The 16,361-nt window shown below is 43.1% G+C and overlaps 2 protein-coding genes across 3 annotated transcripts; one reads left to right on the forward strand and one right to left on the reverse strand.

Annotated features, from left to right (window-relative positions):
* Window positions 1-1,452: 1,452 nt before the first annotated feature.
* Window positions 1,453-7,092, forward strand: LOC123155903 (putative disease resistance protein RGA1). Of its 2 annotated transcripts, XR_006477667.1 has the most exons (5): window positions 1,453-1,647; window positions 1,777-1,931; window positions 2,101-5,999; window positions 6,115-6,359; window positions 6,467-7,092. XR_006477667.1 is itself a non-coding variant. In XM_044574054.1 (4 exons), the coding sequence occupies exon 3, from the start codon at window positions 2,504-2,506 to the stop codon at window positions 6,320-6,322; it is 3,819 nt and encodes a 1,272-aa protein (XP_044429989.1). In that variant the 5' UTR covers window positions 1,453-1,647; window positions 1,777-1,931; window positions 2,101-2,503; the 3' UTR covers window positions 6,323-6,359; window positions 6,467-7,092. The 2 variants fall into 2 exon arrangements, 1 of the variants encoding a protein (XP_044429989.1); XM_044574054.1 differs by having other exon boundaries at window positions 2,101-6,359.
* Window positions 7,093-9,834: 2,742 nt separating this feature from the next.
* LOC123155905 (disease resistance RPP13-like protein 4) lies at window positions 9,835-15,626 on the reverse strand. The gene is made up of 5 exons (XM_044574055.1): window positions 15,360-15,626; window positions 14,204-15,268; window positions 11,358-13,476; window positions 10,120-11,109; window positions 9,835-9,993 (listed from the first exon to the last, which is right to left on the reverse strand). Exons 2-5 carry the CDS (start codon window positions 15,248-15,250, stop codon window positions 9,860-9,862), a joined length of 4,290 nt encoding a protein of 1,429 aa, XP_044429990.1. The 5' UTR covers window positions 15,251-15,268; window positions 15,360-15,626; the 3' UTR covers window positions 9,835-9,859.
* Window positions 15,627-16,361: the final 735 nt, after the last annotated feature.

Genomic DNA, 16,361 nt, shown 5'->3' on the forward strand with positions numbered 1-16,361 from the left:
CATTTTTGTTCGTACGTACTCTTTAAAACAAACTTCACTGACTTTCTTGCTTTTGATGTGCTACCACCAGGTCCGTCCTACACTACGCGGTATGCAAACTGACAAGATTCAAGCTGGTGAGTCTTCAGGTTAACAACTCACCTCAATCCCAGACCTTCCTGTTTTGTGACTTGCCTCCTGTTTTCAGCACAACCGCTGCTTCTAATTAATTGCCGACTGATATTCATCCCTGTTGAAACAGTGGTTACCTCGGTTTACTCCATCACGCCAACAACACTCTTTGTTCGAGTAATATCAAAACATGGCACCAACAAACACTCTTTGATCGTATAACACCACAAAAAGAGGAACGAATGAGTACTTACTTCTTATTAAAGTATAGCTTAGGCCGGCAGCTTGGGCCACTTGTTGTGTTTTAAACGTCATTTGATTAGTGAGTGCGCTACGGAACACTGGGTACCTGCTACTTTTTTCCGCAAGTTGAGCTCAGCTCAAGTTAAAACACGTAACTAGCTGGATCAGATCGCTATGGTCAGTTCAGATTAGTATTATTCCACACTTGGCTCCATGTATCGGAGGTTGGTGTTGGTGGCAGGGGAGAAACAATTACCTTAGCAGAGTTTGCTTGCTTCAGCATGCCCGGGGCAGTCAGTTAACCTATGTTGAGGCAATTTGTTCCATGTAACCACTGATTCTTGCCTTGACAACTCAATTTGGGTCACCAACAGTGGGGAAAAACCCATCCGATTTACATGCAATCGTTGTTCTTTCTTTTCCGAGGAGGATGAAACATGTTGGGTACCTATGTTTACTGTTGATCATGCTTCGAGGCAGTTAGTTAACCTCTCACCTATGTTCATGCAGGGATGTGGCCTACCTGCTCCAGCTTGTTCTTGGAAACTATGAAAGGCCAGTGATGGCGATGGAAAAAAGAAGAAGGAGAAGCAGGTAAGGTGACCTATCTTCAGGCCCAAACTGCTACAGTTGTCATAATCTGTCTTATCCCCCACTTCCTCTGTGTTTCACGTTGTCATGTTCTGTCTTCATTGTTGTTCCTTCAATGCACATCATATTACCCATTTGCAATTGTCAATTGCCATGGATATCCTGTAAATTGAAGGCATATGAGATCATAATTTTATTCTGTGTCATACCTTTGAGAACTGGAGCGATGGTTCTTGGAAATCACAAAAGGGCCAGTCATGATAATGGAAAAGAAAGAAAGAAACAAATAAAGAGAAGCAGGTAAGATGACCTACCGTTTCATTGTTAAAAAACATGAGTGGATGGGCACTTTCTTTTTATTAATTATACCTAAGGCGGCCACTTCATGTATTTTAATCATCATTTGATTAGTGAGTGCGCTAAAGACAGTGTGTACCTATTAGCTTTTCAGCAAGTTGGGCTCAGCTCAAGTTAAAAAATTCGACTAGGTGGATCAGATCCATTCATGTCTTCTTGACCCCCATTTGGAGTGTCTTGCGTCCTATTTCTCTTATGGTCTAGTGCTGCCTCCAATTCGCCTCGCCCGCAACCTCCCATTCCCCTTCATCATCACACCGGCTCTAGCGATCGCTCGCTGCCTTGGTCATCCTGCAGCTCATCATCTGTGGAAGCTCGCTGCCCTTTGTTTTCTTCCTTGTCCCTGTTAGTATTCTTCTTCAAATACATCTACTTGCCAAAGGCAAGAAGAAGAATCAGTGTGCAGCGGCACTGTTTACAGTGTGTTCTATGATGCAGCTCTCTGATTTATTTCCCTGTTTTTTACTCCTGCAGGTTTTTCAACTATTGCTATCAAAAACCTTTGATTTCACCCCATCGGTCTTGTGTTGCCTCCAATTCGCCTCTCCCGCAATTTCTCATTCCCCTTCATCACCGCACCTGCTCCTGCAATCGCTAGCTACCTTCATCAGCCTTCACCCTTCATCAACGTAAGCTCTATGCCCTTCGTTTTCTTTCTTGTCACTGTTAGTCTTGCTCTTGCCGTTTTCTTCTTCAAATATACTATTAACTTGCACAAAAGCAGGAAGAAGAATCAGCTTGCAGCGGCTCTGTTTGCTGTATGTTCACTGATTTATCTCCCTGTTTTCGCTCATGCAGGTTTCCCATCTATTGCTGTCTTGAACCTTTGATTTACACTCCAGAAGCCATCTTTTTCTTTTTTGAGGAATCTTTAGAGTTAGCTATTGTTTACTTCTCCGTATTGACCCTACGGTTTAGTGTCTTCACCCATTCATTCTGTCTCAGTGTCCCCTCCAGATACACTTCTTTGCATCATTTTTTCATCTTCTCCACCAACCACCAACCAAATTGAAGATTCTGTGAATACACACACAAACACAATCTGCCTTCAGAGTAATTTTACCTATTTCCCATATTTGCTCTGTTATATTCCCGATTTTCATTCCTCAAAAAATCCCAATTTTCCCACCGTGCCTTTCTACTTCCAAGAAACACACAAAAAAAAAAGATACACCCCCCTCAATACCACGGTGTGCTTTCAATGGCGGAAGTGGCATTGGCTGTGGCTGGTGTACGGGCTGGCTTACAGTTGGTGGTATCACCGATCTTGAAGAAGCTGCTAGCTGACCCCGCAAGGTGTCTTGGTGTGGACATGGTGAGTGAGCTCCATGAACTGGAGACCAACATCATGCCACAGTTCACTCTACTGGTTGAAGCAGCTAACAAGAGCCCTCACAGGGCAATGTTGAACAACTGGATCCAGCAGCTCAAAGACGCATTCTGTAAAGCTGAGGACCTGCTAGATGAGCATGAGTACAACATCCTCAAGCGCGAAGCAGAGAAGGGGAAGGATTCTTTGATAGAACATGCATCTTCTAGTGGTACTATTATGAAGCATGTGCATACTGTGTCGAGCAGGCTGTCCAATCTGCGCCCAAAGAACAAAAAGCTACTCGACCAGTTGAAGGAACTGAAGCTCATCCTTGCGAAAGCCAAGGGCCTCCGTGAACTACTTTGCTTACCTGCTGGGGCCTCCACAATGCCAGCAGCTGTTATTCGAGTGGCCACATCAATAGCACCTCCGAAAGTGATTGGTCGTGACAAGGACCGCGATGATATTATAGGTCTTCTTACCAAGCTGATTGCTGCTGAGTCTGATACAAGTAGGTTTTCTGGTCTAGCCATTGTTGGACTTGGAGGCATGGGAAAATCCACCTTGGCGCAATATGTTTACAATGACGAGAGGGTAAAAGAACATTTTCAGGTCAGGATGTGGGTTTGCATCTCGCGCAAACTTGATGTTATTGGCCATACACGGTTGATTATTGAATCAGCAAAAGGAGGGCAGTGCCCACCTGTTGATAATCTTGATACTCTCCAATGCATATTAAGGGACACCCTGAAAAAATCAGAGAGATTCCTGCTTGTGTTGGATGATGTCTGGTTTGAAAAAAACAGCAATGAGGACTGGGAGCAACTACTGGCTCCTCTAGTTTCTCGACACACAGGAAGCAAAGTTTTGGTAACTTCTCGATCCGAGACACTTCCAGCTGCTCTTTACTGTAAGGAAATTATTATTTTGAAAGAAATGAAAAACACTGATATCTTAGCACTCTTGAAGGAACATGCCTTTTCTGGTGCAGCAATTGGAGACCAGAGGTTGCATGAGCAGCTAGAAACGATTGCAGAGAAGCTTGCTAAAAGACTTGGAAGATCTCCTCTGGCAGCAAAAACTGTGGGTTCACAACTAAGCAGGAAAAAGGATAAGGCAGCATGGGAAGATGCTCTAAGGATTGACAACTTAAGTGATCCCAGTAGAGCACTTTTGTGGAGTTACGAGAATTTAGATCCAAGTCTGCAGAGGTGTTTCCTATATTGCAGTTTATATCCAAAAGGCAACAGCTTTATCATGGAGGAGTTGGTTCGCATGTGGGTAGGAGAGGGACTTTTTGATTCGTGCAATGTGAACAAAAGAATTGAAGATATTGGGAGGGACTGCTTTGATGAGATGCTCTCAGTTTCATTCTTTCAACCAGTTTACAATGATGGTATAATTATGGACTGGTATGTTATGCATGATCTCGTTCATGATTTGGCAGAGTCATTGTCTAAAGAAGTCTGCTTCAGATTAGAAGATGATAAGATGGCAACAATACCACAAACTGTTCGACATCTGTCTGTTCGTGTTAAGAGTTTGAAGCAACATCAGCGTTTGATCTGCAGGCTACATCATTTACGTACCTTTGTCTGCCTTGAGCCAGTTACAGATGATGCAAGAGACATTTTCCAGCAGGTGGTGCAGAATTTGAAGAAGTTGCGTGTACTTATTCTGGAGTTCTATAACAGCAGCAACCTGCCTGAATCTGTTGGTGAATTGAAGCACCTTCGGTACTTGAACCTCACAAGAACTTCAATCTCCAAATTGCCAGGATCATTGTGTGCTCTTTACCACTTGCAATACCTTCAGTTCAGTCCCCAGGTTGAAACTTTTCCTGAAAAAATATTCAGTTTAAGTAAGTTGAGAAATCTTGAAGGGCGTGGCCAAATCCCTTACATAGGCAAGTTAATTTCACTCCACAATCTCGATCAATTTTGCGTGAAAAAACAGAGGGGCTACGAGCTGCGACAACTGAAAGACATGAACAACCTTGGTGGCAGTTTAAGTGTCTCAAATCTTGAGAATGTTGCTGGGAAGGATCAAGCTTTAGAAGCAAAGCTACATCAGAAAAATCATCTCGAGAGATTGCACCTTGAATGGAGTGAAGAAAATGACATGACTGCACCTGATAGTTTACATTTGGAAACCCTGGAAGGTCTGGTGCCACCACCGCAAATAAGGGGCCTTACTATCAAAGGTTACCGATATGCAAAATACCCAGGCTGGTTACTCAGGGATTCTTATTTCCAGAATTTGGAATCATTTGCACTTGTTAATTGCAGTGCCTTAGAAATCCTACCATCAAATGCCGCTCTCTTTGGGAATTGCTCCTCACTTCACCTCAAGAATGTCCCATACTTGAAGACATTACCTTCTCTTCCAGCTAGCCTTGAAGAGTTAGTGATTAAGAAGTGCATATTGCTTATGTTTATTTCCAGCGATGAGCTAAAACAATATGACGAAAGGGAGAACACCATGATGACAGACAGCCTGAAGTCACGTCTTTCTTCCACATGGGAGGTGGATTCGGGATCAAACATCAAGGACATACTGTTGTCAGAACATTCATCTCTGAAGCGCTTGATGAAATTGATGGATGTTGATATTTCTCATCTTCAAACCATTGAAAGTACTCTAAAAAGAGAGGGGAGTGAAGCATTGGTGAAAGAGGATATCATCAATGCATGGATATGTTGCCATGTGGAGAGGATAAGACTCATATGTAAAAGGAACATCAGCCTACAACTGGTTCCACCATCAGGGCTTTGTCGGCTTCACCTTTATTCATGTGTCGTTGCAGATGAAGCATTAGCGGTTTGCCTTGTTGGTCTCACTGCATTGAGAATATTGTCACTAAAAGAGATTATGACTTTGACTACACTTCCGTCACAGGATGTTCTCCAACAGTTGACAAAGCTTGATGAATTGTTCATCAACTCGTGCTGGTGCCTTAGATCATTAGGGGGGCTGCGAGCTGTTTCCGCTCTTTCAATATTTTCTTTATGTAGCTGCCCTTCTGTAGAGTTGACACATGAATCAGATTTTTTGCCATTTTCCCTTGGGATGCTCAACATACGACACTGTGTGGTCGCAGCTGATTTCCTCAGTATTGACTTGCCACACCTGAAATATCTTGACATGAGTCACTGCAGAAGCTCTTCATCATTGTCGATTGGTCATTTAACCTCCCTCAGAACATTGTCACTAGAAAATCTACAGGACTTGTGCTTTCTTGAAGGGTTGTCTTCGCTGCAACTTTTCGGTGCAGAATTTGTGCATGTCCCGAACCTCAGTATGAAGTGCATCTCACAGCTGCGAGTCCAGGAGTACCTATTTGTTAGCAGCCCCGTAATGCTCAACCACATGCTCTCTGTTGAAGGTATTAAAGCTCCAAGATATTTGCGTCTTATAGGATGCAAGGAGTCCTTTTCATTTGAGGAGTCAGTAGATTTCTCATCTGTCATCAACCTGTCATTTATGGATTGTGAAATCAGTTCATTGCCAGGAAATCTGAAGTCCTTTTCATGCCTGTCGGAGCTGCGAATTCATAGATGCCCCAATATATCATCTTTACCTGATTTGCCATCTTCCGTCCACGGAATATACGTGCGGGATTCTGAACTCTTGAAGAAGAGCTGCCAATCACCTCATGGGGAAAGCTGGCCAAAGATTGAGCATATCTGCATAAAAGATTTTCTCTAGTCTTCATCCAGATTTGCAACTGTATAGAAACAGAAAGGTAAAGACCTCACCTGCCCTCACTCAAAGAGATAACGTTTTGTAATTTTTATTTCACAACACCTTTTGATCTTTCAAGTATCTTATGTATTCATTTATTCGTAACAGCATGGCTCCAGGGACCACACCTCTTGTCCACTGTCTCTCAATGAGGTGGAGTGAGTTTCTCAGGCTCTCATCATGTGTAGTAGGTCGACCCCTCAGTTTACTCCATCGCCGATTTCTGCAATTGTTGCCAAGACGTGTACATAAATATGTACTCCCTCCGTCCGGAATTACTTGTCGCATAAATGTATAAAAATGGATGCATATAGAACTAAAATACATCTAGATACATTCCCTTTTATCCATTTTGATGACAATTATTTCCGGACGGAGGGAGTATGTTGTTATATTATTACGGTTGTTTTGTTATCCTTGGAGTGACACATTTGGTTGGTACTGGTTGTAGCTGCTATCTTTTGTATGCTGTGGTCGTACCTGAACTTGGGTAGTTTCTTTTGGATCAACGTGGAGGTTGCTTTATTTATCCTTTGGATAGAATAAGGTTATTTATCTATACATTATTCCCTCAATCTGTTTATACGCTGTAGAATTGATGCTTACTTTAGACGCCTGCTTCTCAGCTGCTATATATATATATATTCTTGTCAGCTGTTGGTGGAGATTGTTCATTCTCAGCTGCTGCCGATGCACCTGGGTTCTTAAGTGTATCACAGAACAGTTCAGGTTCAAAGTATCAGGATTTTTCACTTTCCATGTCTACATCAGAGCAGCTGGTATCTTAATTGCTGCAAATAAGTATAGTACGTAGCTGCTTTCTGAACAAGTTGAAATGATATTGCTATAATCCAATAGGCTATACACTATTTATGTCTCTTACTCCCTCCGATCCAAAATAAGCGTTAACCTTAGTTCGAAACTGTGACACTTATTGTGGATCGGAGGGAGCAGTATTTTTCTTGTTTGTTTTCTGTTTATTAGAAGGCAAAAAGATGAAGAACTGTTCAACAGACGGTGCAACTGATTTAGTTACAATTTTCATGAGAGCTCCTCTCAACTGCGTGCTCCTTTTGAGGCTCTATATATAGTGTCGTCTTCAGGTTGTAATCCAAATTTCTGAGCCAAGGCGAGATCGCAGTTGGCAATCCGAGCGTCTGGTGGCACTGTCTAGAATGATACATCATTGTCCACTTGCCAACTGATGTCACTGTTGACACTCGGGCAGCAATATCAGAATGGACAATGCCCGGGCGCGTCGCTCACCATGTGCTGTCATCTATTCAATCCTTCTCTAACAATTACTCCCTCCGTCCCAAAATTCTTGTCTTAGATTTGTCTACATATGGATGTATCTATTCCCATTTTAGTGTTAGATACATCCGTATCTAGATAAATCTAAGACAAGAATTTTGACATCAGTAATTGTTCTCACGAAGCATAAAAGCTTACTGCCAATAGTATACTCCAATACAAAACACTAGTATTTGCCAAACATAAATCTTACTAACATAGACTTTTTGTTAGTCACAATCAACGTGGACCGTCTCAAAATAACAGTGTTGGACAGACTGTAGAGCAGAGCCTATTTAGTTGTCAACCTGCTAATCTCACCCCGCTCAGTTGTGGTTTCAGGAGATGGGTAAATCGTTAGATTGGTCTCAACTGAAAACCTGATGGATTTTGCGAAGAACAACACGGGTGTAGCTGCAAGTAAACAGGCTGGCAACTTCAACTCTGCTCTCTTCTTTCTTGTGAGATGTTGGCAATGTCGATCAGTTCTTTTTTCTGGATGAATGAATGAGTGTGAATTCGAAGGAAGACTTCCAGTGAAGGAAGGGGGTCCAAAATCTTGATGCCAGCAAGTTTGCTTAATGCAGAGTCAGATCGACGAGGCCAAGTTCGACGCCATCTGTATGTGGCATTTTCTTCTTCAGAATCAGGTTACATCGGTGTAACCTGGACATAGATTCAGTTCACATCCATCTGTTGAAACCATCATGTACAACCGCAAGACTTGGAAATAAGCAAGATACCCAAGTTCATTCATAGTCAAATGTCATCCATGCACAGGCATATGCCATGAAACTTGTTGTCAGAGAATACACCAAAAGCATAGCAAGCTTAGGTTCAGTTTCTTTTGCTTAGGACAGCATGCACATATATATGTGTGTATATATATATATATATATATATATATATATGGAGCAAGCAAAATTACAAGAAAACCTGACCACGTGAGCAAGAGCATGCATGATGCACAAACTATTGTAAAACGAGTGTCGTGAATAAACTGTGAATCACACTCGCATCGATCATGCTCTTGTTCACAGGGAAGAATGACCCAAACTTTCCTTTGGCAAACTAACCTGAATTCAAATGCAACAACCAGACCAACATACGTGAAGAAGGATCACGTACGTATCATCCGCCAAAGCCAATGATACTCAAACTGTATCATCCGCCCCACCATCTGCCTGAATTTGCTGTCTTATCTTCTCCTTCATGTACAAAGCACTTGGCTATATATGGACTTCCTTCCTGGTGAGTGCAAAATCAGTCGATGTGTCTCCTCCCCACTCTGTGTGAAAGTTAACCTAGTTGTGTACGTATAGGATTAGGAGTTAGGCTGAGTCCTAGTAGTATTATGTTTGCTAGTCCGAGTCGACTTCCTAGTCTTGTATGAACGTGTATATAAGCACCAGCAGGGTAGCTTTGTACAACCAACGAAAAAAGAAAAGAAAAGCAATATAGAGAAGTATTTAACAGGACCGACAAGGTCCTGTCGTCAAGTTACTTCAGAGTTCCGTCGACGTAAATCCATCGGAGCGATTAGAGCACTAGCAAGCCAGCTTCACGTACGGGAGGTTGGTTCATCAATCAAGCTACTAGGCTGTGTGCTTGCTAGCTTTGCACACGCGTGTTGCTCCGGTTACTGGTGAATTGATCTACTGATCAAAACCCAACACTCTGCTCTGTTTTGAACATCTGTATGTCGCCAAAGCCCATGATACTCAAACTGTACAACCACTCGTCTCTCTTATATTCTCCCTCTGTAAAGACACTGCTCCTGTTGAGTGCAAAATCATCTCCCCACTCTGCTCTGTAGACTAGGGACAGCCAACAACATTGTAGTTGCAGGCAGGGACATATCTATCTATCCACAATGCGCATAACGCTACAACGTTGGGAATGAATCATGCCCAACGGCCCAGACGCATATATGTTGCCTATAAACAACATACGTATAACTGAATGACTCTGCTCCATTTGGTTCCTTCCTTCCTGAGGGTTACAGCTGCAAGGACATGAAAGAATACATATATAGAAAATCACAAATAGTATCGATCAACTTAATTTCTGTCCAAGTAATTTAAGCAACATATATATCACCAAAGAGATTAAACACAACTTCCAGTTTGAAAATGGTAGCAGAGAAAAAAAGAATGCCAGATTAATTCTCTGGAGAAGGCGGTTTGATCTCATCTCTTTATCTAGCTATCATGCATGCACTTTCTCCTTCCCTCGATCTGCTCTTTGTCGTCGGCATGCTCCTTGCTCATTGTTTCCATCTCCCGAACCAGATGCAACTGCTGCTGCTTGTTGGTCCGCCTCTGCAACAGCCATTGTGTGGCCTAACCAACAACAGATAAAAGATGGAATCAATAGGAGGGAATTAGAAACGAGAGAAAAGTAAACAGACAAAGTGTTCGAACAAACACATAAGAAGGAGCAATCAGCGTGCAGTTGTGTTAATTTACCTCCAGATTCCATCAAGTGCCGGGACAGTATATCCCTCATCCTGACCGCATCCTCGTCTGCTAACCGGCGCACCTCCTCCTCCTCCTCCTCCTCCTCCTCCTCCTGCATGTCTATCACTATATTATGCAATATGCAGCACGCACAGATTGTTTGAGAAGGTGGACATGAACCAACCCCTCTGTGCAGGATCTTCCAAGTGTCTTTCCACCTCCTCAGCGCAGAGAGGGTGATGTCTAATGCTGCAGAGTGTCTTCTGTTGAACTCGGCTTGATAAGGAGGGAAATCTGCAAAAAGGAGGTCCTTGTCTTCCAGGCGGTAAGGTGTGAGAAGCCAGGGGAGAAGAGGGTATCCTGCATCACCAATTATATATTCCCCAACATCCAAGCCATCTGATAAATTCAGCTTCCTGCCATTCAGCACAGTACCCTCCTGGCAGGACTTGAAGAGCGAAGAATCATGCAAAAGGCTCAACTGGTTCATGCTACCTGACGCCCCCCGCCAAGTGTTTGCGAACCTCAGATCTGGATAAAACATGGCTTGCAATAGCACACCATGGTCATGGTTTTCTGATCCAAACGGGATGTGAGTTGTATGTACAACACCGCAACAGTTTGGCAGGCCATGGATCTTGTGAAACTTGTTCTTGATCTTCTCCATTTTGGCAGAGCCTGGCCAGCCCAAGTGGTGCATTGCTCGCTGGCACATAGCCTGAACAAACAGCTGAGTTACCAACGAGACAGTTGACTCATTCACACCAAGAGAGGATCCTACGGTAAGCGGAGAGTCACCAGAGTTCAGTACCCTCAGAGCGACAGCTACTCCATCTTGTAAAGACAACAATCTTCCATCAACAAAGGTGTGATCCCGTGCCATCATACCTTCGAAAAATGGGATCCTCACCAAGCTGCAGATGTAACTAAAGGTACTTCTTCTCATTTTATACAGAGCGTCAAATCCTTGCGCATCCACCATAGAAGATGATAAGGTTTCTGCATGGAAATAAAAATACAAAACTGGTTACATGATACTCTAGGTATGTTAAGCTCAAGAAAACCTAGAAGAACAAGAAGGCAAATACTTAGCAAAATGCACTAGGAAGGTACATAATTTATCTAGTCATCGTGCAGTATATATGGACGAAAAGCATGAGAAAAATCAAAAGAATTTGTAAACTGGCAGAATTAGAGTGCTCAAACAAATTAAGACAAAGCCTGTACAAATGTTTGATTTTCTGTACCTTCAAATACGGTAGAGCTGCTAATATTTGAATCCAACTTGCAGTTGTCTCCTCTCGTGTACAAAACATACCATTTTCTTTGGCTGTCTCCATCACCTGCATATGCCTTGACATGCTCCACTTGGCCGAACTTGTCCCACTCAGTGCCAGATTGTCCCGTGGCAACCACAGAGAGCAACCATAGCCTGCAGAATAACTGCAAATGCTTTGGCTTTATGTTTCGCATGTATTCTGGGAGTTTTTCCATGTTGTAATCCTCCAGGACCAGCCTCTCAAGAGAAGCGATACGCTCCAGCACCTTCAACTTTGGGCAGTACATGATGGAAAGCTTCTGCAGATTGGGGAGATTGGTGATCCTCTCCAGGTCAGGGCATCGATTCACTAGAAGCTCAACAACAGAAGGAAAGCTCTCAATGTAGCTAAGGTGCTTGACATATTGTAGACCTAATATTTTCAAAGATCTTGCACTGGAGGCAAGGCCTGGAGGAACGTGCCTCAGTTTGCAATTCATGAGCACGAGTTTCTCCAAACGGCGCATGGCTTGTACTTGTTCCTCCCAGTCCCACTCCGCCCATTCCACCATGGCGAACAATTTCATTTCATTTAACCTTGCAAATGAAGCTGCTGGCGCCTCCAAGAATCCAGTCCCGACATGTTTGATGCATGGAGCACGAGAGACCTGTAGGAACTGCAGATTAGGGAGCTGGCACAACCCATTCGGAAGTTGTGTGCAACAAGCCAGGTCATCAAAAAATAAAGTCTTCAAGTTGTTGAGAGACACCATTGATGTGGACATCATCCATCTCGGGAGTTGCCGGCCAAAATACCCCTTGATTTGAAGAAGTTCTACACCAGGTGGAGGGCAGAGCTTATCGTGAACCTTCTCAATTCGTTGCTGCTCTTCCTCGGAGACATCTTCCTTCTCTTTGACCAACCCATCATCTCCCAGTTTACTTGTGCAGCACAGGAATAGCTTGATAAGATGTGTCTTCTCGCCGAGCCTAGCATTAGAAGCAAACGAGGCAGCAGATACATTCTCTAATTCAACTAATGCAAGAAATCTGAGCTGGGAAAGAGGCCCCAACTCATCCAAACTGCACCAATCAACATCCATATGGGCTCGAAACATACGTAGTCTCCTCATATTTGTCAGACCACCGAACCCTCTAGGAACCATACTTGCTTTGGGAAGTGCAAGTATCCACAGCTGGCCAAGCTTCACGATATTGTCAGGAAGATTCACCAATTTTGTACATCTAGCAATGTCAAGGAATTGCAATAGTTTCATCTTGACAATGTTTCCCGGAAGTACAGACATACCAGCATTTACTAGTGTTAGATACCTCAGGTGCTTGAGCTGATGCAATGATTCAACCAATACAACCATATTTGTAGATTCAATATGCAGAGTCCGCAAACTAGAAAAATTAACCAAGGAATCACCAGGCTTCATCTTAATCTGGATAGTTGAGATCAATGTTCTCACTGATTGTTGTGCTTGTAGAGATTTCCAATCAAGTTCACCTGATTGTGATCGGTTAGTTTCTATGGATAACCGAAGAAACTTTTGTGAACCAAGTTTAGCAAGAATATTTTTGTCTCCGTCTTGAGTTACAAGTGCTTCATCTTTAGTCATATACTGAGCAAACGAGCGGACAACATCATGCATACTGCAAACCCATATATCAACATAAGATTTATCTGGCTCTATCAGGTTCCTAGATACCAACTCCTTGTAGTAATTTTCTCCCGATTCTTCTAAATCATTAGAATTTCCATGAATAAATCCTTCACTAATCCACATTGCAACAACTTCATTCATAGTAAAAATTCTACTTTTAGGAAGAAGAGAGTAGTACAGAAAGCACTGCTTCAGGTAAGAAGGCATATATTCATAGCTTAAGTATACTGTGTGGTTGAGCTCATCGGGCATTTTAGTTCTTGACCATTTAGAGTCATCCAAAACCTGCTGCCAGCCACGACGTAGCCCCCCTCTTTCACGCAAGAGTCCTCCCATTACTTTAACAGCAATTGGTAAACAACCACATTTCTGTATAATTTTCAGTCCGATATCCTTTAGCTTATTGATGTGGTCTTCATCTATCTCACTTGAGCGCACCTGTGAACATACAATAGAAGGACTGATACATTTAGTTAACTATGTACCAAGATCCTCTAAGGCGCTCTTTTTACCTCTTAAGAGGACTAGTTGATGTATGTGTCCATTTATCAAGCTACGATTGACTGTAAATACTCAAAGTGCAGAAAGTACATGTGAAAAAGAAATGTTATTAATGTATTTACTTATCTTTCTCCTACATACCGAAGATATGTGCATTGGCTTCCACATATAACAACTTTTCTTTCCTTCTCTTTATTACAAAATGGAACATACTGCTAGAAAAATATACTTTAGCACTACTCTCTCATCACTGTTATAGAAAGTAACTCCAAATTTTGCAGGAATCATATATTATTTTTATTTGTTTTCACATTTTATGGTCACGTGAAATGATCGTGTCCCTCAAGCGTCTAAAATGCATAATACTACACCAAACATTATTTACTAAAATTTGAGTGCCAATTTTCTAGCAAACTTACTACCAACTTCTAATCTAGTTATTTTCGTGTTTTATTCTTTTGTTTTATTGGCAGGGATTTACCAAAATTGTTGACAACTTCTTACGTCCAAGAGGCAATAGTAAATACAATTCACTGACTTACACGCAATAAGTGGCTCATATTAATTTGGCAACTTCCTAACATTTATTTTAACTAACTACATAGTATTGCTGATAAGTAGATGGAGATAATGAAAGAGATTTAGCGTTTAATTAAGTACAGACCTGTTTCTTGAGCAATGACCAGGCATCTTCAGGCGCTAATGTGTCGACATGGTGGTACGGCCAGATAGCTTTCACCCCTCTGGCAACAACTTCATCTCTAGTAGTGACGAGGACTCGGCTGCCTGATGCAGCAGCATTGAGTAAGGGTAATTTCAGCACGTCATCCCATGCTCTATGGTTCCATACATCATCCATTACCAGAAAGGTCTTTTGGTCAATCAATGTGTTCTTGAGGGTTTCGTGAAGGCTGGTCTTTGAACTTTCATGTGGTTGGGCATCTCCTCCGGCTTCGATGATGGCCCTTCTCAGCAAATCAACATCACCGAAGTTTTGGTTAACGCTCAACCATATCTTTTTGCTGAATTCACCTTGGATTGCCTCATCATTGAAGACCTTCTGGGCGAGGGTGGTCTTGCCGATCCCACCAACACCTACGATAGCGACCACCTTGATGCCATCATTGACATCCTTTTTCGTCTGCATGATCTGGGCCACCAATGCTCTCGTGTCTTCTTCAATCTTGTCTCCAACAATAGCAGACCGGTCAAAGTCTCCTACCGTCTCCCGGCTTGGATTACCATGGCGAGAGGCATGGGTATTGTTGCTATGATCCCCATCGGACCCAAGATCAATGAATTTAAAAGCAGCGCTGCGTTCCTTGATGTCATCAAGCCTCTGATTGAGTGCCTTGATGCGGGTGCCGATCTCACGGGCATGAAAGGGGTTCCTCATGCAGAAGAGCAAGGGATTGAAACACCCTGCATCTACTGAGGATGATCCACGCTTCATGGCCTTGAGCTGGCAGAGGTCAAGGATGTCAGCAGCTTCATACATGGCACGCTTGAGCTGCCCCACCCACTCTTGAACAGTCTCCTCTGTGATGTTCCTCCTATCGGCATCGACGAGGAAGTTCTTGAGGTCCCGAAGCTTGTCTCCCATCTTGTCGATCTCGCCGGAGACACCCAACATCGTCTTCACCTCATCTGCTGCTGCCTGCGTTAGCATGTCCACCAGGTAGGACGCAAATGCATCCAGCACCATCGCCATTGTTGCCGGCTAATTTTTCTGCAATAACAAGGTAACTTCAAATTCAAGCAGGAAGCTTAGTTAGCTATGTGTAAAGAGAGACAAATCACACTTGAACTGCCCAACCAACCTCTGAGATGGATGGACAACACAGACGGCGGAGAAGACGTGGGGGTCAGCGTGATAGCAGCGCCAGAGAAGACGTGTCTCCTCCAGGAGCGGAAGCTCAGATCTTCCTCCGACGCGATGCCGCCGGGAGCAGCAGTTCAGCTCCTCCTCCAGCGAGTTGCCTCCGCGAGCAGCAGGTCAGATCCTCCTGAAACTAGCAGCAGCAGCAGCTAAACTAGTAGTCGGACGCAGAGTAGCAGCAGGCAGGTGCTCTCCGGCGGCTAAGGCAAAAGGCCACAGCACAGCTGGGTGGAAGTGGACGGGAGCGACTGAGGAGTGAGACTATGAGAGCCATTGAACGGTGTAATAACAGTGGCAGACAGCTGCATTGAACGGAGCTAATTAACTAATTAGCTAACGTGGGCTACTGTCAGATATACTGATCCATCTTGTTTGATCTGTTTAGCCATTGGTTGAACTTTGCATCCACATTGCCAATTGATCCATCCACGTGCCCACCACATGCAGTTTGCAACAAAAGGAGAGCTAGCATAGTGGAGGGTGGAGTGCTTTATTTATGGATTATATAACTGAACTGAAACTTTGAACACAAACTTTATATAAACCGATGCAGTATAAACGTAGCCCAATTCATGTTCTACAGACTCATCCATGAGAACCAAAATTCAGATAAACAAGTGTTCAAAATCAACAACTTACATTACAAATTCATGAGGCATCAAATGCATGACGGAGTTCGAAGTCCTGACAAAATATTCTGCATAGATTATTGGCAGCATCCTGTAGACGGAAAAGCGACATTACCTACTGGATCTCAAACTTAGCCAAGAAAAGAAAAGTCACATAGCATTAAGGTACCTAGCATCTAAGAGAACAGTGTGCACGTGGTTTATTTTTCAAGCCAGAGCAAATTTAAGGAGACCCTAGCCTTTCCGTTCTTCCTTTCATAAAGAGAAAAGATTCTACAGAGCAATAAACTGAACAAGATACTGCAATTTGTGAA

This window comes from Triticum aestivum, chromosome 7B, assembly GCF_018294505.1.
Source record: "Triticum aestivum cultivar Chinese Spring chromosome 7B, IWGSC CS RefSeq v2.1, whole genome shotgun sequence".
Lineage (NCBI taxonomy): Eukaryota > Viridiplantae > Streptophyta > Magnoliopsida > Poales > Poaceae > Triticum > Triticum aestivum.